At 44.7% G+C, this 26,178-nt stretch overlaps 1 protein-coding gene across 1 annotated transcript in view; it reads left to right on the forward strand.

Moving 5' to 3' along the window:
• ANAPC10 (anaphase promoting complex subunit 10) overlaps positions 1-19,909 on the forward strand; it is a 302,574-nt gene extending 282,665 nt beyond the window's left edge. Inside the window, exon 6 of the mRNA XM_085641611.1 lies at positions 19,565-19,909. Within this exon, the coding sequence (XP_085497737.1) occupies positions 19,565-19,795 (231 nt within the window). The 3' untranslated portion in view covers positions 19,796-19,909. The remainder of the gene's footprint in view (positions 1-19,564) is intronic.
• The last annotated feature ends 6,269 nt before the right edge of the window (positions 19,910-26,178 follow it).

The raw sequence follows: 26,178 nt of genomic DNA on the forward strand, positions 1-26,178 counted from the left end.
ATTTCCAAACCTATGGTTGTTTAGGCATTTTGCTTGTCTGCTTTGGGGCCCATGGCACCTTTGTTAGTCTACTTTCTAGAAAGGAACCACTCATCAAGAACTTTTCTTATACTGTGTGACAGGTTTTATCATGAAGCTTACTGGCTGGCTTTGCTTTTAAAAAAGAAAAGTGGATCTGTTTTCCAACTTTACAGACTTATTTAGTTTTTTTTACCCAATGTGGCTAAAAATGTAAAGTGGTACAGTGACAGGCCAGCAAAGTCAAACATACAAAATTAAATAATTGCTTGCAGACTGTTTCATTTCGTCTTGGGTGTTCTTATTTTTTCAGTATCTTGTAATGCTAGCGCCACTGGTAAGCAGAAATATTTACTTTGAACTGTTAAGTTGTGATTGGCTGCGGGCTGACCCATCAGAAACCGTAAAGCCTTCTTGTAAGTTTTTTTCCAAAGATGTATCCACTGCAAGAACTTTTAAATCCCCAACAGGCTCAATCAGTGAAATCATGTCTCCAGTTCTCTGCACAGAGATGCAATTTCAATCCAGCATGCTTGGAATCAAACGATTACCGGCAATGAAATCGCACATATTTTTTGCTTAGTTTCTCTCTTACTTAAAAACAGTTGTTTATCAGATCTATTGAAAACAAATTTACACCCGTTTTGTGCCATTTAGCATTTACCACTCTAGGAAACGTGGTACGTATTCAATCCTTTCAAACTCACAAACCTGCCCACTTGTATCTTGTATTTTCCCTTATAGCATGCTTCATGAAACTGACATAATTTAGTTATTAAAAACACACTTGCCCTGTGTGGGCCTTATCTTGTGCAGGTTAAATCCAGTTCATCCTAATTTGTTTTTTCGTGGTTTCCCTGTAGGTCCTTGAACTTTCTCAGCAATTGAGCACTGCAGCCTCTGGAAGTGTTTCTATGCAAAGCACACAACGTCATATAGTTACACACCACATAAAGCATTTAGGAGAAGAACTACTCTAAAAGTGTAAGACCTCCCTTGAATTGAGGCACATATCTCCCTTTGCTCAGTCCTCCACATCCATGGCCAAGTATTGTCTAGAAAATTACCATAAAGTATGTTCTGCACAACCGATGTGCAGGGACGTGTTGTACCATGGCCAAACATGGACTAGAAAATGACCATAAACTATATCCTGCATAGCCAATGTGCCGAGAAAAGAGTCCTGCCAGTTTGGGTAACACCACACATTTGAGCAAAGACTGGAATTTCTTGTGGGATAAGCATTCAAGTTTTCAACTCGGGTAGACAGCCTCCAGACAGTGTGACTGGCACCAGCCCACACTCACAAGGACAGTTCATTTGGAGAACATGTTCATGGCTGGTAAACACTTGGGGCCCGATGGACAAAAAAACAACCTATATCTAGACCTGCAAGTCTGTATTCTTGCATGCAAGTTTCATTACGATGTTATGGTAGTTGCGGAGCTTTCACTAGTCTCAGCTTTATAGGCATATAACTGCCTGTTCAGTGAATTATTTTTCTCTCCACTTGCATTATGTTTTTTTTAACTTTATCATTTCTCAGCAAATACAGACAGTGAAGCCAATTACTGTAATCTCAGTAAGGAAAAACGTGATTTATACGAGGTACAACTGGTTACCCAAATAAGGAAAAAAACAAAACATCTGAAGTAAAGAGACACAGGCAGAGGGAGATGCATAAAATAACAGAGCATATCATATAAGGGTAAATAAAAGCATATTCGCATCCATACAATGATGTAGAGGGATGCCAAATATAACAGATGGCACAGGATTTATGATTAATCCGTTGATACATCATCTGCAGAGTCAACCATGGACAACAAATAACTCCGCTATGGTTTCCAAATATCTTTAGGCCTTCATGTAATTGGCTGCAGTGAAGCATATAATTCGGAAGTAGTGTCACAGTTAGACAAGTCTATCCAATGTAGTGAAATTTGTCGCTTGACTAAAAGCAAGGCTATAGCAGTAAAATGACGCAGCCCCAGTGGTAATGATTTAACATACCCCAATAAAGCCATAAGAGGGTCAGCTGGAAGTGATCACTCGATCATAAGAGATAGAATGAAAAATATATCCTTTCAGAAGGCTTCTATCGTCAAAATTCCATGTCAAATGGGAAAGTTCTGTGTAATATGTCTGACATTTCAGGCACTGGTGAGACCTAGCAGGGTCGAACTTCACCAGTGTGGGGTGGTAGTATAGGCTATGTGTAGTAATTCAAGACGCTCAGCTTACGATTTAGGTAGTTTATTTCACATGAGAGAAACCCCACACCACAGTCGTGCCAAGCGCAGCTAACTACCATCTGTTAACTTGAGAACGCGGAGCCCCGATGACACCACATTACTCCTGAGCATCATAAGGGATTCCGGAGCTTCAGCTTATCTAATGCAGCTAAAGCACACAATAAAACATCTCCCTCTCTTATAAAACAAAAACAAAAACGTACCCACCCCAAGCCATGCTCAATACCCCCTAAACCCCACTACATAAAAATGGAAAACAAATAATGAGCGAAGCAAAACAGTAACAAAATTCAAGACCGTGAAAAAAAACAAGGTAAGACAAATCACAGTACAACAAAATACATCGCATTGAGAAAAGAAAATGGTGAGATTAATCACACATGTACTCCTGTAAATATGTTGGTTCGCTCCTCATCCTTACCACTCTCCTGTCCAGTGATTCATCTGCAGGTGATCCAGCTGCAGGTATAGAACACTTGGACCCATCTCCCCTTTCCAATCCACTCCCATCTTGTTCACATTGCTCCTCCAACACAGACTTCCACGGCAACCCAGACTCTTTTCACAACCATATTGAACTTTTCCTCACCCTGTCTATGATACAAAGCCACCCGTCTGAGATTCCACATCTGTCCATTTTCCAACTTGACCCAATTGCCCCCCACGGCCACAAATTCTTATGTAGATATCCCAAGCAGTTCCCAGTTGCGCATTAAAATGCCCTCCCTCACCCCCTGTATCCATGAAGGAACTAGTTTGGTTCTGGCCTGCCTACTCGGCATCATTTCAAACAGAGTCAAACCAGTGTTGAAATTCACCGTGATCCGGTATGCCCACAGCATGTCCTTAACTGCACCCAGAACAGACAAGCCAGCACTTTCCGCAAACTGCATGGTTCCTTTCACCAATTTATTAAGTCTTTCCACCAATCCATTGCCTTGAGGATTATACAATGAAGAGCACACATGCCTAATCCCCAATGTCTCCAGAAAACGTTCATGTCCTGCAAAACGAGTTTAGTTCCATTGTCTGTAAGTAACATGGAAGGTATCCCTTCCCTCCTAAAGACCTCACCCAAAACCTGAATAGTGTTTGTCGTAGAAATATTTCTCCTAAAAATCACTTCTACCCATGTTGATTTTGCGTCTACCAACACCACAGCAAATTTCTCATCAGTTAGTGTAGAATCCTTTTCCATAGCACTAATCCAGTCTTTCTCAGATATAGAACCCAGGTACTCCTCAGTGACATCCTCAATACCAGCCACTACCTCTTCAGTCTGTAACTCTTTGACCTCTGCTGCTTTGTCCGGCAACCTGGACAGGCAATCAGCCACCCTATTCATCCACCCAGGAACATAATCTAATCTACAATCAAATTCCTGTACCCTGACCGCTAACCTGGCCAGTCTTCCAAAACAATTCTTTGTACCTCCAGGACTTTGAGAAGGGGATTATGATCCATCCTCAAAAGAAATACAGAGCCCAACAAAAACACTCTGAAATAGTTTGTGGCCCATGCCGCAGCCAGCTCTTCCTGCTTAGTGACGGAATAATTGCTTTCAGTCTCTGTCAAAGAACGTGATGCAAAAGCCACCGTCGGTTCCAACTTTCCATGCACCTGTGCAAGAACAGCTCCAACTGCACTTGTGTCCATAGTGACAATGGTCCTCATTCCTGATTGATAAGATACTAACACATTCGCCTGAGCAATGGAATTCCTGACCAACGTAAATGCTGCTTGTTGCAAGTCACCCCACACAAACTTCTTCCCCTTTCTTAACAACTCTCTTAATGGCTCAGTCTTATGCACAAAATCTTTGACAAATTTGGAATAATATTCCACAAGACCCATGAAAGTAGTGGGGGCAGCCCTATCCTGAGGAATCTGGGAGCGTACAATGGCACTCACCAGATTGGTATATTTAATTACAAGAGATGGTGTGAAACCGAAAGCCAACTACTCCACCGCTTTAACCAGAAACACACATTTCTCCTTGCCTAGTCAAACCAGCACAACCAATTTGTGTCAAAAATTCATTCAATATTCTATTGTGCTCAATGACTGTCTCAGCAAACACCAGAATGTCATCCTGGAAGACCACCACCTTATCCATACCTGAAAGAATTATTGTCATTAACCTCTAAAAAACACTTGCAGCAGAACATAATCTGAGCAGTAATCTAGTATTTTTTTAAAGTTCCCTCAGCTGTTATCAAAAGGTTACGATGTTTGGATTCCGGCTGAAGTTTGACCTGATGGTATGCACTCCTCAAGTCAAGTTTGGAGAAGTATTTCCCCCTTGACACCATCAAAATCAGCTCATTAATGTATGTCATACTGATGTGACCATCCTAGGATTGAGGTGGGGGGGTGGGGGGGTGGGGGGATTCTGGGCATCCACAGGCACATAAACGTCCCCAGAGTTTCTTCCAGCATATTTGATCTGAGAAGTCAAATAACCTATCACCCCTATATTAGCTCCTTGATACCCTATTAGTATGACATCAGATGTCCCCAGTTTACGCTCAGGCCATGTGGCAAGAAACAACTCTCTGGGGATGATGGTATATAACGAACGTGTGTCAACCATCAAAAACACGTCCTTGTCATTAATGTCAAAATTAGCGCTGGGACATACCCTCCTCTTTTCACCACCCTGATCAGTTTCAATATTTACACCATCATTATCCTTTTCCTGCACCATAAGGACTCTGACCTGAGATTTATCCTCTTCAACAACCATAACTTTCCTGTCTATCACCTTACAAATGGCCCTTTTTGCCACAGTTAAGACAGTCTTTTCCTATAACAAAGCAAAGCTTTGAATCAGCAAGGTGATAATTGCTTCCGCACCTATAGCAACTGCGAGTAAAAGGCTTTCCCCCATTTTCGCGATTGCCACAGCATCCTTCAAAGTGGGATTCTTTGCAGCCCACAGTCTCTCCTGTATGTTTTTTGCTGTTGCATTGCACAATCAGTTGGTCTCTTATCATTTCCTGAGTCATTAACCCAAATTGACATTTTGCAGAAAGTTCCCTTAAATGTGCAACAAAGTCATCAATAGACTCTTCCGCACATTGTGGCAGCGTGTTAAATTTAAGGCGGCGCATAACCACATTAACTTGTTTGGCAAATCTAGTCTGCAAACGTAACACAGCTTCCTTATATACATCCTCCACTTCTTCTCCTAGATTATTTCTTGCAGGTGGCAAATATTTGAATAAGTGTTGACCTTCTTTGCCCAGATACCCCAATAACAATACCTTCTTCCTTATGGCCGAGAATCTAGAACCATCTAAAGCTAGTAGGTAATTTTGGAAGCAATCAATCCATTCCTCCCACTCAATAGGAGGATCACCTAACATCATGAGAAATGGTGGAGGCGTAACTATAGTTGAGTTATCACTCCTTTTCCTAAGCTGTGGACAAGTATACTCACAAACCCTTTAAATGCACTAACAACTTCTACCCCAGACCAAGTTTTATAAATTAAACTGAAAAATTGTCAAACGTGTGCATGCCACTGACTTCCACCAGTGCAAGACACACTCAAAGTGTGAGTGCAAAGTGAAAATCATACAAGAAGTGGTAATCTGTAACTGAGTGGTAAATTGTCACCATGTACAGAGTGTGCGCATCACTGAACAAGCAACAGGACATGCGTTAAGCAACAGGACACACGTTAATTTTGCACATGTCACCTTCTTCAGGATAAATCAGGATAGTGAGCGTATCACTTACTCACCACCCCAGGATAGGCACGGCAAAAGGGTTGTGCGTGAAACTGAACTTACTCCTTCCTGAAATGCCTGGACATGCGGCACACACGTAGGGAGAGATTCCACACCCGCTAGCGAGTCTAACTGAAAGGGCCACGCCTATTTCAGTGACTAAACCAACCCAGGAAAGCGGCGGGCAGAGTTTAGTGCGGCGGTCGACGTCGTCAGGAAACCTCCCACACTCAAGTGAGCACTTCCGATAAGCAGACTGACAAACTCGCCGTGAGCGACTGTGCGGGAAAGTCACACCACACAGTAATAATGGTGAGTCACCACGCGTTCAGCCAACAGGAGTCGTGATTGTCGTGTTGCTCTGACAGTGCAGACAAGCTGTCATAAAATGCCGGCTCTCCTTATAGTTCAGTACATCCCGCGCCCTTGCAAACCTCTTTTCCCTGTTCTGGCGTTGTCGGACGGTTTCCTCTACTGGAGCTGTGCTGTACCTCTCTCTCTTCCACTCAGCTCTCTCCCCAGTGCATCATGGGTTCGTGTCTGGGGTAGATCTCTCACTGGACCTCTGATGCTTGGCATGTTCAACTCCGAATGTCGCCAATAATGTAGTAATTCAGGACGCTCTGCTTATGATGTAGGTTGTTTATTTCAGATCAGAGAAGCCCCCCACCACAGGCGTACCAGGCGCAGCTAGCAACCAACTGTCAACTTGAGAACCCGGCACCAAGATGACACCACAGAATACCTCGGCGTCATAAGGAATTCCGCTGCTCCAACTTATCTAATACAGCTTAAGCACACTAAAACAATACTTATAATGTAATATCTTATGTCCCTCCACTTGCATTCTAACAGTACACAATGGAATGTCTTCTACTATTTTTCACAATGGAGGACTCTTTTGACGCACACCCCTACAAATGTGTTGTACCCACTCCGACCCTGGAAAGGAAATTACTTCTGTCCATAACAAACTCTGAAGGTGAACCATGCCTTGGAGCCCCCAGTCCATACCCCTGCGGTTAAGATGCACTCCCCTGCAATTTCACATTGTCATAGGTTATTTTGCAGAAGTAAAAATGGTTTCTGACTACAGGGTCACCATATGTGAATTCCTTGCAGTCAGAAACCAATTATTTATGATTATAAGTCAAACTTAAACGTTCAAGTGGCTTTGTGGATCTGGCCCTCTGTGATACTCTTTTGTTCAAGGAGCATTGCCATTAACCTCAACGTGGAGGAGGACAACCATATTTATAAAAAATCCTAGTCGTAGCGCAAAGAAATGCTTAAAGAGAGTCAAAAACACCTGTGTCTTCCACTGTGGTAAGGAATGTTGTGTTGCACGTAAGTCAGAAGACAGGTGGTCATGATTGCTTTCACAATGGTTACCCATGAATTCATACATGATTGAGAGTGGGAAAATATGTTTCACGGTTATGAGTTACGAGGTTAGATGTCTAACCAACTTGCAGAAGAGTGTGCCCAGCTCTTTGAAGGTTTGCCATGTTTGAATTATAGGAGGCATATGACAAGAGGCATTAAGAAGAGGATCGAACTGTTTGACTTTTGGCCTGGTTCAATAAGCTTGGTCATGGGAGAGGCTCCAACTACCAGTATTAGTACTAAACAAGAGGAGATAGAGTACACTCAATAGAGATAAACAGGTGCTCTCAGACTACTACTCTGAATTATGTGGTGATCTGGTTGAGGCTAGGGATAACGAAGAAGAAAGCTACTTGGGGCTAGCGGCGCTGACAGCTTCATCTCAAACCTATATGAAGGAATTGGAATCACCATTGATGGTTAGCGGTGTCAAGGTGATGATTTTGACTTTGCTTAACTTTGTTGGAGCTGATATGGGGGCACATATCCAGAGGGTGGCCCTAAAAAACCTTAATCTATCGGTGACAGAATGTGGATTAGGTGCCTCAGATTATGATTCTTATAACTCATTGGCATACCTATAGCGGCAGTGGGATGGGCAATCCATTTGAGTGGCCAGAAGGCCCTTTATTTACAGGGAATTGTGGTAGAAAGGATGCTTTTAAAAGCCTTTCTTGAGTGGCAGACAAGATACTGCTGGAACACTCCTGGTACTTAAGCTGCATACTCACTGAGATTGCCATTATGCTGTTACTGTATATTTAGAGTAATAGCAAAGATGGTTAAAGCCACATCTTTGTCAAGGACAGGGATTTGCAAAGCATGAGCCCTGTTTCAAGGAGGCCCCCTGCAACTGTTCATAGACATGACACAGACCTGTCAGGTACCGATGGCCAGTTCTTTATTGCATGGTTTCCTTACAGGAGCGAAAGGAAAACATGGGCATGCAGCTTGTTGAAACCACAAACATGCTTGGCTGTGGAGAGTGAGAAGAGAGATCGCAATGATGTATTAGGACACGCAGGGGATGAACGCACTGAAAGACAAATGAGCCAGAGATTTAGGAAGAGACCAGACAGAAATGGAATTGATGGCACTTGCATTCTTCATCCCATTTCTAGAATTGCCTTATTTAAGGTGGGCAAATGCATTATATTAGACAAAACATGTCATGCCTTACTCCACGCAGTTTAAATAAAATGTACCCTGAGGTATCTGACAAATGCCTGGGATGTAAACGAGTGAGACTGGTTTGCTCCCCATCTTACTCCTAGAAGGTCAGCAATACATACACAGCAGTCCTGTTTGGAACCATCAGCCCCTACAAAGAGATAAAACTCGTAAATACCTGTTTTTGTAGATCTGTCATCCAGCATAAACTTGATCATCAGCACTGTGACTTCAGCATAAACTGTACCGCTACAGAATAACCACCATTAAACGTAACGTTAGACTCAACTTTGAGATTTGCATGGAACTTCGTAGAAACAAGCATAAATTGGTTTACTTACCCAAAATGGGGAAGGGAATACAGCTGATACTGTTCGTCAAGTGGGATAATCGTTGCCTCTGAGTCCTTAATAGTTAAAACTTTCCATTACAGAATCGAGGAAATTTTTATTCTGTGTCCGGAGCAAAGGTGAGGATTATGCTAATGTAAAGCTTTCTCACCACCAAATGAGCCACATCCAGCACAGGCTTAAAATAGAATCTCTTAAATGTGGAATCTGAGAACCAATCCACTTCATTCATAATGTTATGCAACCGAGCACCTAAGCTGAATGCCTTCAAGACCATCGCTTCTCTTGCTGGTTGTTCCTCAAACACCCTGGATTCTATACCAGCTTCCTGCATGAACCATGTGCCCAACAGGCTACAGTGGGTGAAGAAACCGCCTGATGTGGTTTACATAATGCAATGGTTGTTGCTCGCTCGGGGGTGAATATCCTTAGTCATCTCCCCATAAGCTTTGCTGTACTGTACCACACACAGCTTTGAGACATCTAGGAATGCTGGGTAAGAGACCCCATCTGCGAAAACACCCTACCTGTCAGGTCATTGGCTCTCACACCCAAGACCCATCTGCAGGACACCAGGCTTGGAAGCATCGCCAATTTGGCTGAAACTTCCTTCTGTGACAGCAGTCTGTTAGGCTGCCAAGACAGGAATTGGTTAAGGACCTGATTAACGTCCCAAAGGACTGAGTAGCGAGGTTCCGCTGGAAGCGAGAGACCGATCCCTCGGAGCAATCTGCAGACGAAAGGATGCTTTCCCATCAGGAAACCATCAATTGGAACATGACCTGCCGAAATAACGGAACAAAAGCATTAATAGACTGATAGGCAAGATCATCCGAAGCCAGGCTGGACAAGAAATTTAGCACTGGTCTAAATCGACCCTTTTTCTGACCACAATTGTAGAGAAATGCATCAGCCGCCACTGCTTGGGAATCCGGTCTCCAACCGAAGAACCAGACTACCTGGTGGTCCAGACTGGAGGCAAACAGGTCTATGGAGAACGGACTCCACTTGTCTGAGAGCATGGAGAAAGCCTGAGGGCTGGAAGTGGGGAGACTGTCAATCCACCACCTGGTTTGCTGTATGTGATGTTCCAGGCAGAACTGCCAAACGATCTTCGCCAGATCTCAAAGTGGTTTGGATGTCGATCCTCCCAGATGGTTGATGTAGCGCACCGCCGGTACATTGTCAATCTTGAGGAGGACACAGTATTGGTCTGTGGTCCAACGGCGAACCGTGAAAGAGCCGGCGAGGAGTTCCAAACAGTTGATATTTAACCTCTGTTCTTGTAGTTTCTAACTTCCTCCAGTGGAGAAGTCCCATCACCTTATGCCCCTGCCTGAACTGCTGGCATCTGACTCTTTGACGAGGTCGGGGTGGATCCGAAGATTGCTCTCCTGTTCCATGTGGGAAAACCACCGGCTTGTTTGCTCCTGACCTCTTCTGACAATTGCACAGACTGAGAATAAGTTAGGCCCTTCTGCAGGTGGTGTGCGTTGAGGTACTGTAGCGCCCGATAATGTAAAGGGCCCCAGGAAGATCGCTTGGATAGAGGACGACAGTAAGCCTACTAGACGAGCAATCTGCCTGAGGAACGTGTGCTGTTTGGATAGCGTTTTCCGCAATCCATGCCGGATCTTCGCCATCTTCTGGGATGGAAGGCTCAAGGAGGCCGTGGTAGAATCATCATGAACCCCATAAAGGTTGTTCTCTGGGTGGGGGTCAGAAGTGACTTCTCGTTGATGACGAAACCCAAACCTTCTAGGAGGTTCACCGCTGTCTGCAGTTGGAGGGACAGTTTTTAGGGGGATCGGCCCAGTAACAGAATTTCATCCAAATAGTCAATGAGCTGTATTCCCTGCATGCGCAGGTGTTCCGCCACTGGCTCGAGAACCTTTGTGAAGCACTAGAGAGCCAACGTGAGTCCGAATGGCAGACTGTAGAATTCAAGCGTTTGTAGACGCCACACAAGCTGGAGAAACCGATGGTGAGGAGAGAATGCAGGCATTGTCAGGAATGTGAATGAATTCCCTGAGGTTGATAACCAGTCTCTGGCCTCCGCCGCTTTTTTTGACCAAGAACAGGTTGCTGATAAACCCGTTGGGATTGGTCGCTAATGGGCAAGTGGCCCCTTTGGCTAAGAGGGCTTAGACTTCCTTGTCATTCTTCAGCATTCGTCCATCATTTGTTCTTTTTGCTTTTGTTTCCCACCGTGGGAAGGGTATGCCCAGACGTGGGTCTCATGCTCACTGTGCCATTGGATTCAAGCTAGCCTGGCTGATGAGAAGTGGTACCCCGAAACCGTTCCCATGATGAATGTTTCCAGTCCAGGGAGAACCTTGCTTGACAGTTTGGGCTGGACTGTTCCATGGGGAGCAGGTGCCAGACTGATTTGCATATGGCTGGGTCCAAACTGGGGTGGTGTGGTGAGCAAAAAAACAAGAGATTTAACCCAGATCTGTGACTTGGGGTGAATGTTTGATTTGCTCAGCATTCCGTCCATCCTGGGTTCTTTTTGCTTTTGCCACCCTAAGTGGGAATGTTATACCCAGGCATGTCCCGTGCTCACTGTGCCACTGGATTCAAGCTAGCCTGGCTGATGAGGAGTGGTACACCAATATCGTTCCCAGGATGCTTGTTTCTGTTCCAAGGAGGACCTGGCCTGACAGTTCGGTCTGGTCTGTTCCCATGGGGAACGGGATTAAGAATGATTGGCATCGGCTGGGTCTAAACTGAGGTGGTGTGGTGAGCAAAAAGATAGATTAAAGCCAGATCTGTGACTGGGCGTGAATGTTTGATTTGTTCAGCATTCAGTCCATCATTTGTTCTTTTTGCCTCTATTTTAAAATGACGGTAAACCAGCCACTCGATGAACTTCTTGAGGTCTCTAGACGCTGTCGCTTTTGTCGACTAAGAATAGGTTACTGATAAACCCGTTGGGATGCTTCACTGACGGGCAAATGGCACCTTTGACTAAGAATGCTTTGACTTCCTTGTCGATGAGTCTGGCCTCTTGCCCGGAGAAGCTAATCAGATGTGGATGGCACTCTTGGTGGGGAGAAACATGAAACTTGATCTGAAAACCCCATACCATTTGTAGGACCCATCCTTCTGTTATGATAGAGACCCAGGACTGGAAAACAATTCTAGTCGGCCCCTACACTTCTTCGGGAGGAAGGGTTAACGCTCACCGTTGGTGGGGGTTGGGCTGGCTTGTCCCTTAAAGCCACCTCTGCGGAGGAACCACTGGCCTCTGCTGGGGTAGAATGACATGAAGTGAGTGCTGTCCTGTCATCTGTCACACTTAGAGCCTTATCTCCTGGAGGGGTTGTGGGAGGAGAAATGGCCGGTTGAGCGGCCCCTGCCACAACCGGCCTCTTGGAAAATCCACAGGTTGAAAATCCACTTAATGGAAGATTGGTATTTGTCCAAGGATGTGAACGTCGCCACAAGCTTTCCCAACTCCTAAATGAAGCGTTCGCCAAACAGACCACATAGGGCCCACCGCCCCTGCCTCTAAAGAGGTGAGATGCCCTAGCTCAGGGTCTAGTTAAAAAAGTACTGAGCGGCAGCAGTCGTAGCTAGTGCGAAGATAGCATTACCTAAAAAGATAACCACACGTTGTGCCCATCCGGAGAGGACATCAGGAGGAATTAGGGACCCTTAGCTTCCTTTGCCATGTCTAAGATCTTGGCAATGGAGCCTACAGCATCTAGAAGATTGTCTTGGCAGGAGCGCCAAGACCTATTGATGCCCTTCATGGGGTCCTTCATGAACATTTGACAGGAAGGTGGCCATCCGGGGATAAATGTCTTTGGTAAGGGCAATCTTTCCCTCCAGAGGGGCGAGGGCACTCCGCCCGGTGATGGTTGCAAGCTTCTTTTTCTAGGGGCTTACGCTAGCGCCTTGCCACATACTGTAGTGTAGTTCCAATAGTACCCTTTATGCAGGACTTACGCATTTGCGGATAACAAACTGTGGGTCTCGTTGCAGACTGACTCTGTACACCCCAACCGAATATGTTAGCCTGTTTTCGCATTAGCTAGCTCGTAGTGCAACTAGAATCTCCTGTTATCAGAGAGATTAGTTTTTGCAACCTCAGAGCACAATAATCTCAGTCTCGTGGAAAAAATATACTACTTTTCACCCAGTCACTCGTACTTGCTTGTTTTGGTCGAGGAGAGATACAGAGAAGGAACTGTCGAGCCTTTTTATAATAAGAATTTATTGTACTGTAGTTCTTCTCGTGTAGAATGAGTGCACTGTTACAATTGTTACAGTAGCATGAATATAGAACCAGCAGTACAGTAAATAAAAAGGAATAGTATTGTTCTACCATTTTGCAACAGCCACAAACATATACATTAATATGAAATGCATTTATAAAAATAAAGTGCGTACTCCTAAGATGCCTGACTAGATGTACCTGAGTGTACTTAGCATGTAAGTAGGTGTGAAAGAACTACTGAGCCTAAAATCCTAATAGTCTAGAATCTAGGAGCCAAGAATCCCGCTAGGATTGAGTCGAACCCCCATACCTGGATAGTGAGAATGTGGGACTTCGACCTGGACTTGAGCTGGACACCCCGCAAGGGATAGTTAGACCACTGTCAGCTGGAGCAATGTCATGCTGGAGCCGCAGCGTCTCTGGTCAGTGTGTCGGCCTTGAAGTCTCGGGTCCCTCCTGCCTCCTGATAGCAAGAGGTGCTGTATTTATACAGTCTATGTACGTGTGTTATCCATTGTTTAGTATTAGGATGACGTTGGGGATTAAACCTTGTGTGTCGATGGGAGAGGTGAAGTATACCTCCTGGAGAGTGTACTCCTCAATTATTCATATGTGCTAAGGATGACGTCTTAGCATGGAACTAGGTGAAAGGTTTAGTCCATAAAAAGCTACAGTCCCTTTAAGGTGTGATGTCCCTATAAGGCATTCTGTCCTTATTTGGAGTTATGTCCTTTATAAGGCTCGTTCATGTGAAATAACGGGAGCTGATGTAGGGAAAGTGTACGATGTTCCGTGGGTCTATATTAGGGCACCGATATGACATATAACAATACTTCGTAACCTTATCTGCTGGGACCCAGTCTGCGGATCTAGGGTGTATGAAGTTGTTAGGATCTAACATGTCTAACACAGCATCCAAGGAGTAATGTCCCAGGGAGGGGACAGCATCAGGCGCAGGCCGCCAATGCCTGGAAGCGCTCGCCTCATCGTCTGAATCAGCATGGTAATCACCTCCATGTTATCCAGTGAGCCGGGTTGTGAAATCCCTAGATAATCGTCAGAAGTCTCAGAGGGCCTTTCTGGGGAGGCAGCCAGGGCCAGGAGGGCACTCTTTAGGCATGCAAATGCTTCAGTGGTCCACCCCTGTGTCACGTTTCCTCTTTTGGGGTGGGGAGGATGACAGATAATATCCAGAAACACGTGTCTAGAAATTCACAGCCCTAATCTGCACCAACTTTGGCGAAACACTTCAGCAAAATTCAAGTAAGCATTTAAAGTGAACTGCATTTGCCAAAATGCTAAGGGGTAAACAGTGTTAGAACGTGAAGCAGTGTGCTCCCATCCCCCTTCATTTATCCAGTGAGCCGGGCTGTGAAATCCCTGGATAAGCGTCAGAAGGCTCAGGGGGCCTTCCTGGGGATGCAGCCTGGGCCAGGAAGTCCCTCTTTAGGCAAGCAAACGCTTCATGGTCCACCCCTGTGTCACATTTCCTCTTTTGGGGCGGGGGGTGTCTGGTCTCTGGGGGCCCTGATGAGGGTCTGGGAACCCCGAGGGTCCCAAAGCTAGTAGGTCTGGTCTGGGCATCTTTGCGCATTCATGCTCAGTCTGTCTTGAGTCATTTTTCGAGAGGTTCTATAGCCTCAGAGACTGCCCAATAAATTGAGGCATCCAACGCTTTGTAAAATTTTGCATCACACTGGAGAAAGGACAGGGCGACGTCCTCAGCATAAGTGCCGTGGGACACCTGCATGACACCTCCCCTAGAGCTAAACCAACAGGCGCGGCGCTGCTTCTTGTGGAACTGGTTGTCCCATTGAGTATGGGGTCCAAGGGCCTCAAATGTTGTAAGGGTCTAAGCCCTGGTGACACACACAAGCTATGTGTGTTATCTTTGGGACTGGGGGACCCAGTGGATATGTATGGAGGGACCAATGGCCTCACAATTTTAAGGGGCATAGCCACGAGGACACTCGCCCAATTAGTTTACCTGGGGATGCCTAGGACTGTTTCCCCACAAAAGACCTGCATAGCCTTGCTCAATTATACGGACCCCGCAGGGCGTTGGAGTACCTGCAGCAATACCGACCTCCGAGGGCATCAAAGCAGGGGTGGAAATGATTTGACAGTCGCCAGGCTAGGACATGGTTCAATGAGCTGTCACAGCACGTGTCTGAACAACAGCTTGTGAAATTTGAGACATGCGTGTCGCTGAGCCACTGAGCTCGCTAGCGGGTGGAGCACCGCGCTACGCCATCCATAAACTGAGGGAAATTAACCTATAAATAAGGAGCGCATTAGGGGGGTCCGTGACACATAAGCAAATAAAAACTTGCGGAGCACAATGGGCACTAATTACACCAGTATCACAACCATTAAACTATAAAACAAGGAGAGAGCATGAAGCATAACTTAACTGAGGCTGCTGAGCAGCGAAGAAAGAGGGTACTTCAACAGTGACAAAGGACTTTATTGGGATTGTTAAATTATGATTGGCTGTTAATGATGTGGTTCCCAACTGTTTCTGGGAACATTCGTTTATTCTTGTTGGATACTAACATGGCTGCTGTTTAGAAATAATGTAATAAAAGCGAACAAAATAGATAATTTACATCAACTCCGGCCGTGACATATAATCAGTAAACCTCTCTTGCTAATCCCTTCTAGCCAATATGACCATTTCAATACTCACTGTGGGAGTTGATCCTCCAAATCCAGCAATGTCTGATAAACTGTGGTTATTTTCAGTGTGAGATCATTTACTAATATAGCACACATTGAGACAGAAAAACTAGAGCCATCTCTGTCCTAATCAAATTAAGAGTTCTCTGATTTTTAGGTATTTGAAGAATTGTCGATCAGGGATATGAAACTCTACCTAATTCTGAGAAGGATTTTAATGTATTGGGGAAATATCGCTGGCATAAGGATTTTACATTGACTCACAAAGAGTAATTATTGAACTGAAAGCTCTCCGGTAAATGCGAGTTATGCCATAAGAGTAGATTACCATGTAGTTTCGGCAGAACCTGGAGACAGATACAGATGAACCCCGGGCGGGGAACTCCGCTCCGCCAGCGGAGTTTTGCCTACTCCACGCTCCTCTGCGAACGCGGAGTTTAGGCAAAACTCTGACTCCGTGGCGGAGCTGAGTTAGCCGGCCCCTCCACCCTCCCTAATTAATTCTATTTTAAAAAACAGGCACTTACCTGTTGTGGCTGCCTCCTTCTCGCCATGGCCGCTCTCGTTCCTCGTTGTCCATTTCTATTGGAAACCCCTACGTTGTACGTCTTGCGTGTGCAAGACGTACAACGTAGGAGTTTCCAATAGACTAGGACGGCGAGGACGAGCAAGGAGCGCGGCCATGGCAAAGAGGAGGCAGCCACAGCAGGTACGTGCGTTTAAAAAAAAATCTATTTAATTAGGGAGGGGGGAAGCAGAGCGGAGTTCCACAGAGTTTTTTCCAACTCCATTGAACTCCGCATAGAGGCAGTATGCCAGCTCCGCCCAGGCTTAATACAGATATCATGCTATAGTATGCATAATACCAAGGAAACCATGATTTTTCACATGGCTCTGGTGTCAATTGGGGTTGAATAAACCCCCCCGCCCCCCAAAAAAAGAGGTTAGTGGATACATCCTGTACTAGTTGGATTAATCCCATGCCTGATACCAATCATTAGTAAAATTGGAAATTCAGGAGTATCCTCCAAACCACCCCGTCAGTGTTGCATGCAGTTTACACCTAGATCTTTTATGCCCCTATATAGAAAAAGATGGGTACATCTAATTTCTGGAAAAAAATACCATTAAATATACTGGGATGGCTCAAAACTATATTTTGGCAGCCATACCATCTTTATCAAATTAGTGAATATTAATAGAGGAATGTGTTCCCAGTTGTTGAGTAGTCGGCTAGTTTCCTTGAGTACAGATGTTTAGTTTGCTGATCTCAAATTATCATATATAGTAGTTATCCAAATATTCAGATATTTCAGGTTTGGTACTACATAGATTTCATATGGGTACATTTGGCTGCAATTCAGAATCTGGGTTTTTTCCTTATTTAATTTAGAGTCCGAAATTGATCAAAGTAGTTTTTAACTCAGTGGGTAACATTGCTCATCCGTGGGTCAGAAGTGACTATCAAATGGTGGTTGGTACAGTGAAAGACCTTGATTTCTGCTCTAGGAAATAGTATTCATGGGCTATTTGGCTGACTAAGGTGAAGTGGCAAAAAGGTTTCCATATACAGAGCATAATGATAGGAAGAGAGTGCACACCCTTTCCAAGAATAGCTGGCAGTTTTAAATGCGGCTGATGAGTGGCTATAAACAGTACCAACTGCTCACAAAGCCTGATGTGTAGCTCATATCAATTTAGTTACTTTTGTTGGAAACGCAAAGTGCTGCCTAGCTGCCCAAAGAAATTACATCTTCACCCAGTCAGATGCTTTCCAAGCATCTAAAGCTATAAAAGATATTGGGTGTCGCCCTATCTCTGCCCAGTCCATCAGTAGTACTGCAAATTTGGTAGTTCCTGTAGCGTCTCTCCCTGGCATCAAGCCATTTTGTAATGATGTCCCCAAAGCAGTTATTGATGATATGTGGCGGTGTCAATTGATAATGGCAAAGCTAGTGAATTAAAACAAGTGTTGGACAAGGACAGGAGAGAGAAACATTCTATACAAAGGGTTAGTCTGTGTTCCAAACCAATTTCAATCGAAGCCTTTTCACAGGGGTCTTGACTAACTGTTCGTAGGTGTCCTCTTTCAGGGTTTAATAACTTTTTATTGTAATGTACTCAGGGCAAATCCCTCAAGTAATAAAATGCCCTGTTTAGCCTTTCGTGATCAAGGTTTCTATAAAGTATGGGACCTCTTGCTATACAAAGTTACTAAACAACCTGTACTACCAAAGTTTTGTTTGGACCAATGATGGTGAAAATTGTTGGATACTTGACATCCACTTGCCAGTCGGAATCTGTGTTTGAATTGCAGTTCTGACAGTCAGTACAATAGCAATTTCACCTTTATCTTTAATATCTAACCAAGTATATGCGTAGTCTGAGGGTTGGGTAACAGTACATCTCGATACCTCCTCCAACTAGTAAGTTAGTATTCTCCGCTATGCCCAGCGAACATGCAATCTAACCTAGTTGGTCATTTCATGTTTTTTTATTTGTATTTAAATGTATTAATTTTTTACTCTGGCGAGTACTTTCCCAAGCCGTTGGTGCCCCCCCCCCCCTCCCTCCCAGCTCCCCTGACATGAGATGCTACAGTATGGGTGATAGTAGTTCAGCAAGTTTAACAGTGGGTGTGGTAAAACTGAGCTCCGGATGTTTTGGAAGAGGTTACACTGGGTGCTACAAAATAGCCACCTACATTAGTAATGGAGAAATCTGACATCTCTGGATTATTTCGGTCTACCCTGCGAATACTTTTCTATGGTTTTGGTTCTTTACACTGGGATCTTGGACTTTTGTAGAGAATTATCACCAGGTGGCATGGCCATTATTCCCACACTAAGCAAATATGGCCTGCTGTAGCCACATGCAGATCTTCTCTTTTGTAGGGAACAACAACGTACAGTTGCCCACAAAGCAGCTGTGTTGTTGTTGCTCTCTTCAGCAGTCTTTGGCCTCATCCAAGCTCTGCAGCAGTCTCTTTTACCTCAAGGTTAAGTTATTCGATCATGCTATTTTTTATTTTTTCCTACATTGCCCTGTATAATTGTGTTTCAGTAGTGGTTCCTTGAATGATGGAACTCCCAGTTGCCACGGATACCAGTTGAATTGCTTGGGGGAAGATTGGCTTCAGTGAGTGCAGGGACATAAGGTAGGGAAGGTTCATTCTGAAGAAACACCCGCAAAATGTATTGTAGCACTGTAAATGCACACCCAAAGGTTCTTCATGCTGCTTTAATACTGCATCCTACCATAATGGCCATACCTATTGGGTAATATAACGTTTTGGGTTGGGGTGGGGAGGGGAGTTATCTTATTCTAGGCAGTGTTGGCCACAATATAATTGTCATTGTACGATCACTCCTCGCAACACATATAGAAAATGTCAACTGATTGAGGTTTATGATCATTTACTTAACTGATAGCTTAAGTGTCATGGCTAGTGGTACAAAATAATCTCTTTTGGGAAACATCCATGCCTGTCCCTAGTATGGGTCGAGCCTGAGTAGCAGAAGGCAAGAGGCCTTGCCTTAAGTTATGAGTCGATATTGTTTTGTAATCAAACGCATCCAAGTCCAATAGTTGTTTCTTGACCTGTCGAAGGATGTGTTCTTGCCATTACTTAAGGGGCACAGCCCTTGGAGGGAGGGCATAGGGTTATATTGTTATTATTGACTGGATGCTTTAATGATTGATAAAATATTTTCTAATATATGTTAACATTTTAATATATTTTTGCAGCAACTCGAGCTGGTGGAACCGAGTGGTTGGATTCATGTGCCTTTAACAGACTCTAATAAGAAGCCCATCCGCACATTTATGATTCAGATTGCAGTTTTGGCCAATCACCAGAATGGAAGAGACACTCACATGAGACAAATTAAAGTGTATACTCCAGTAGAGGAGAGCTCGATTGGCAAATTCCCCAGATGCACTACTATTGATTTTATGATGTATCGATCTATTAGGTGAAGTATTGCAAAAGAATGTTTGAGATTCTAATATCTTACTGCATTATGTATTGACCTGTTTTAATATGGAAATGTGGTTTGTTTCATTGAATAAATGCAAAGCATATTACCACAATATATGTCTTCCTCTTTTTATTTTTTAACATAATACAGATTAGTTTCAGAAATCTTTTGCCTTTTATCAAAATATTTTGGGGCACATATTCAAACTTTGGTAGTAACTTACTTGGTCTGTATGAATGCATTCTCCAGAAAAGGCTCATCATATTGGTTGGACTTGGTAGAATTGCCCTTCAAGCTTTTATACATTTACAGCTACAGCTGATCATATTTGTAATTCGTAATATACGTTCAGCGTCATACTTTACCTTAGTTTATATTTTGTCACGTTTAAAGGAAGGATCCAAACCCTCATCACATGACCAAACGAATGCGCCAATTAAATTAAAACACTAGCGACTTTCATTTGAAAGGCCTCATGTTGGATACACTTAGCCTATATTTGGCATAAACTGCATCACCCTTTTCCCTCTGAACCGATTATGTTTGTGATGTGCAAAAGAACATCTCAAATCACATCTCGCCCTCACTCACAATGTACCATTTCAGTTTCTCATATGAGCTAAATGTAGAATATAAATCAACTCCCAACTACATATCGGCTTCAGACACTTACTGAATGGTTCTAGGAAGCAATATGTATGCTGCCACTTGTCAAGGTATTTATGTAAAGGCTGGTTTGCAGTTGGTTGAGCACTAACTCTGGGCTAGCCTTTACATTTTTTGCTGTAAAGCTAAGTATTTCATCTATCGCTTGGAGCCAAGGCTTGGGGGCTGGGCAAAGGTGATGATTGTCTGGAGGTGAAGTGTTGGGCACTGCTAGTCAGTGCACATGACGGTCCGGCCGGCCGTCTCAGGCCGGCAAAACCGTTATGCGTACTGAAGTTTTCCAACCCCAGCTGCATTGCCGGTTTGGAGAGAGCAGGCACAGGCTCCCAGTCTAACTGGGAGTGCAAATCATCGGCGCTCAGGCCAAGCCTGCCATTGCTTTCAGCAGCATGAAAGCAGCACCAGGATTGGCCGCAGTGCACTCTGGGACCCTGTACCTGCAGAAGAGAGGGGCAGCGATGCAGCAGGTAAGTGTTTTTGCCCAAAAAAATGTTTTATTTTGTCTCGTCCCTCCGAACCTTTCCACCACTCTCTAAACACACCGGCCGCTACTGGTTCCAAACACTGGGAACTCTGCTATGTGGAAGAACATCTCAGAATCTGTTTACTTACAAATATGGGGGTGTTGCTTCAATTTTTTGAAAGTTCACTTACAGATTCCTCCAGTAACCCACCTCTAATTGTTTTTATTATTTTACATCAGTTCCTCCCTTTCTAAGTGAAGGTTCAGGACTGCTCTTGGTGTCTCATTTCCTTTTTAATTCTTCCCTAAAGACAACTTAAGTTGTTTTGCTAGCCTCATGTTTTCTAAAAAATATCATACAAAAAAACATACAGATATAGTGACTCCCAATCAACATTCTTTCACCATTAGTCTGTTGATCTGTCTCTAAAATTATACTCCCACCCACCCTAGCAGAAAAAGTATAGGTCAAAAGACCAGCCCACTCGAGCCAATGGATGCCTCCATTTTAAGTGACTGCATTATGCCCCTGCACAAGTACTCATACATCTAACAAATGGTTCTCAAAAAATAGTTAAACACTTGCACTACCCAATAACTGATAATCCTTATGTATAGTAGGATTACATCAACTATTTTCATACCTCTCAAGACATTTATTGCAAATTATAATGTTCATTCTTCATTATAAACCAACTTTGCTATATCTATTTATGCTACTAAAAATTAGCACAAGTCATTAGAGTATCTAGAGTGTATATGAAGAATTTTAGGTTGAAGTCCCCTCTCCCCCACAGTATTGTGATTAACGTTTCAACCCCTTGCATCTGACTTGGGAGAGCCCTCTAATATCTACTTGTGGACCTGATCTACCCTATTGAAGTGCTGTACAAACACTTTCAGTATGCAAAAAAACTCCTCCCAAATCAAAGACAATGCCTACACCCACCAAAACATAAACAGCTGAAATGAGCTTTTTACTCGATTTACCAATGAATTAAAGTTCCTATAAATAGTAAAGTGTGATCACAACCTTTTATAAATCAAATGTTGTGGCGGGGGGAGAACATGAGTCTGACCGTCTGTGCTGTGCTCTTATTGCTGACGCTCTGTCTGAATATGGAGCATAAGTCTGGAGCACCCTCCCCCGCTAGTGGTGCATTGCAACAGTGGTCTCTGTTCATCCTGATGCTTGTGGCCTGCGCCGCGTTCTAGTGGCGTTTCTGGCTGGCCGACTCACTGAAGGGTGTGGAATTGTTCACTGGTGCAGGGTCACACTTTTGTCCACGGGTTCAAAAACCAACAAAGTAGAGATCAGCACTGGAGTAAGAATAAATAACAAGTTTATTAATCACTCGTGAGTGGGACCACATCCACACAGCACTCTCACATGCTGCCTGAGGTAATTCACTGGAGTCACAGAACACAGATGCTTTTTAAATTGGTTTTCTGCTGTGTAAGCATGTGAACAGAAATAGGGAGAACAATTTTAGAAATAGTTTTCAGCAAACAAGGGCAGATGAATATCCACTTGGTCAGCAAAGTGGGAGGGGGAGCAGGAGTGCTTATGGCAGCAGTAAATGATTGACAGTTAACAGGTGTACTAGCAGCTACAAACTCTCAGCACGTACATTGCTTTTAGCTGAGTCAGGAAGTCAACTAAAATAGATAGCACAGGCAGAGTGAAAAGACAAAAGAATTACGAAGGAAACTTAAATGGACACCACAGCCAAAATGGCTGCAGCTTATGCCAAGTAAAATATTACACGTTTTCCACAAGGGGTCAGGCCCATCGTCAACAACTGTTGCTGCTGACATTCTATTCCGCCTGGGGCTGTCCTTGCCATCCGGCCACACAACTGCAATGGTCAGAGATAAAAGGAATAAAACGACCCAAACAAATAAGATCTCCAATTACGGCCAGCCGTTGCCAATGAAACACGGGGCCACCATGTTGCTGCAACCTGCGGTCGCAGAGGCACCAGCGCAGAATGCTGATCAGCCCCCATACATAAGAGGTCCTCACGGCTATCCATTCCACGAGTGTTGAATTAAGCACCAAAATCGACTCCGTGGCTATAGATTTGAACCTGCTTAGATGCGATCTGCGAAAGGTCGCGGACCGCGTGACAACCACTGAACAGAACGTGGGTGCACTACAAACAGAGGTGCACACGTTCAGGGACACGGTGATCAGTGTGCAGCAGAAACTGGTACGACTGGATGCACAAGCCGAGGACGCAGAAGGACGCTCCCAATGCAACAATCTTCGCTTTATCGGATTTCCGGAGAAGGGGGAAGGCCCATCGCCGGAGCTGTTCCTGGAGGACAGGCTGAACAGCATTTTCGCACCGAAGCAACCTTCCTGCTTCTTTGCGGTGGAAAGAGCTCACCGGGCGCTGGTCCTCCCTGAAACCGGGGGCGCCTCCAAGAGCTATAATTGCCTGCTTTCTTAATTTTCAAGATCGGGACTTACTGTTGCAATTGTCGCATAACAAAGGCCAACTGCAATATGAAGGGCACCAAATATCCATCTACCGGGATTACCCACAGAGGGTGCAAGAGCAAAGGCGGTCCTTTTTGACTGTCAAATGCCACATGAGAGACCTGAACCATCGGTACAGCCTATTTAATCTTGCGAAACAACGAGTGGAGCATGGCAGCAAAACATTCTTCTTTTTCTCGGCAAGAGAGGTGACGGATTGGCTGGATGCGAGGGGCTCTCCGGGGGCCTGTCTGGTCCCTTCCACGAAGACGCCAAAGAAAACTGGAACTTGTACCCAGTCTCTGGGATGCCGTCGCCAAGGACAGTCGCTGGACGCGTTGGGACCCGCAGCCCTACCAGGATCCGGGTTTGCTCGGATGGCACACTGCAGGCCTCCGACTTTGTGACTGACTCATGTCCATCATCACCGTGGCAAACGTCCAGCACCAACGTGAGCGAAGATACAGATGCCAAGAGGAGACTATACTAGGATACCTGAACTGCTTGAAATCCCACGGCATATATGTGATACCTGCTTGGTAAGATTGAACTGTTGTGGGGAGGGGACATTTGCATACTGTGGAGTTTGTCACTGTTCTACACATGATGGCGGGGGCTTGAGGGACCCCTTCTTTTTTTAGAGGCTGGTGCCTGTCGTTGGAGGCATGTCCTCACACCTCGACAGCCAACCACCCACTTATCTCATTGGGGAAGGGTGGGAAGGGATGATATTGACATGTTCTTGTTCTGTACATTCATAAAGTTATAAATTGTGGAGTTACAATCGAGAATGGAGCGACACCTACATACCTACACCAGGCTACACGTTGCACAGGGGGGAATGTGGTATTTCCCAAGGGGTGTGGGAAAGTTGGGGTACCAATGTTTGATCATCACTAGTCCGTCCCTTGTAGAGCTCACTACGCAGCAATATTGTACTGTACCAGTTGTGGGTAGGGATCACCTTTCTCTGTGACTGCTTACACTGGGTACGATGGAGAGTCAACAGAAAAGTGCTGGGGCAGCCACCATGAGTAAATGGCTTACGTGGAACATGCGAGGTATTGCCACTCTTGAAAAACATAGGCGAATATTTGCTTACTTGAAAAGATATAGGTGGCGGTGGCATGTCTCCAGGAGACGCATGTTTGGGGAGATTCTGTGAAATATTAGAAGAAACGATGGAGGGGCCAAGTCTACGCCACTTCCTACTCTGGCTTTGCTTGGGGGCCCTTATCTGGATAGCACCGTGGTTTCCGTTCCAACACTTACACCATGTTATAGATCCAGATGGAGAATGTATGGGACAGATATATGTATAATTAATGTGTACGCTCCAAATGATGACATCGCTTCTTTTTTTGGGGATCTTCCTGCGGTGGCCTCCCCCTACTTGGGAGCTCTAACACTTTTGGCTGGGGACATGAACTGTGTACTAGACGGCATCCTAGGTAGGGAACCTCCAAAGCTACACACTAAACCAACAAGCATTGGCATAGCCAATAGGTCTCGCTTTTGGGACCTTCTAAGTATTTAGTTATGCAGCACATTATCCTTGGTGCAACCACATCAACTGTTGCGTGGCTAAACACTTATAATGTCCCAAAGGTGAGACCTATTGGCTATGCCAATGCTTGGTGTGGTTGTGTGTGTGGTTGTGTGTGTGTGTGTCTGGTTGTGTGTGGGTGTGGGTGCAGTTGTGTGTGTGTATGTGGTTGTGTGGTTGTGTGTGGTTGTGTTGTGTGTGTGGTTGTGTTGTGTGTGGTTGTGTTTGGTTGTGTGTGTGGTTGGGTGTGGTTGTGTGTATGGTTGGGTGTGCGTGGCTGTGTGGGTGTGGTTGTGGGCGTGGGTGTGGTTATGTGTGTGATTGTGGGTGTGGTTGTGTGTGTATGTGTGGTTGGGTGTGGTAGTGTGTGTGCGGTTGGGTGTGTGTATGGTTGGGTGTGGGTGTGTGGTTGTGTGTGTGTGGTTGGGTGTGGTGGTGTTTGTGTGTGTGTGGGTGTGGTTGGGTGTGTGGTTGTGGGTGTGGTTTTGTGGTTGTGCGTGTGGTTGTGTGTGGTTGGGTGTGTGTGTGGGGTTGTGTGTATGTGTGTGGTTGTGGTTGTGTGTGTGTCTGGTTGTGTGTATGTGTGTGGTTGTGTGTGTGCGGCTGTGGTTGTGTGTGTGTGTGGTTGTAAGGTAGTACTTGTGGTTGTGTGGTTGTGTGCGCAGTTGTGGTTGTGTGTGCGGTTGTTGGTTGTGTGTGTGACAGTAATACTAAAAGCATCTCAAAATAAAGGAACACAAACATTTAGTTTGTGGAAAGAGAAAGCACGTTGTAAGTCAAACGGGCGCAGCAAAGCATTAACACAACAACAAAACAAACAAGATCACTTAGCGAAGACTGAGTGCTGATAATGGATACACACAGCCCATTATCTAAAGAGTTCAATTGCAGCCAATGTGCACTCAAACCTGCCCCCTCCTTGTGAGTTGCACCCCATATTGCATGAGTTGTAACTGCTGCACCCACCATAGCGCTTTGAGATCTAAAGCGCTACATAGGTCTAATCGATTAACCAGTCGCCAACATGCTGTGCTTTTAAAGAGAATGTGCCAAAAGTTTCCAGCTTCCTCTCCATGTCCTCATGAAAGCGCCAATGAAAGGACTCCCTGAATGGTGCAACGGACATGAAGCAGCTGCTGCGAGCAGAAATAAACACTGTGAACTTTGTCCAGTTTCACAGTAACATTTCCTTAATGTTCTTTAAGTCACAAAACAGTAATA

The sequence above is a fragment of the Triturus cristatus genome, chromosome 2_2 (genome assembly GCF_964204655.1).
Source record: "Triturus cristatus chromosome 2_2, aTriCri1.1, whole genome shotgun sequence".
NCBI lineage: Eukaryota > Metazoa > Chordata > Amphibia > Caudata > Salamandridae > Triturus > Triturus cristatus.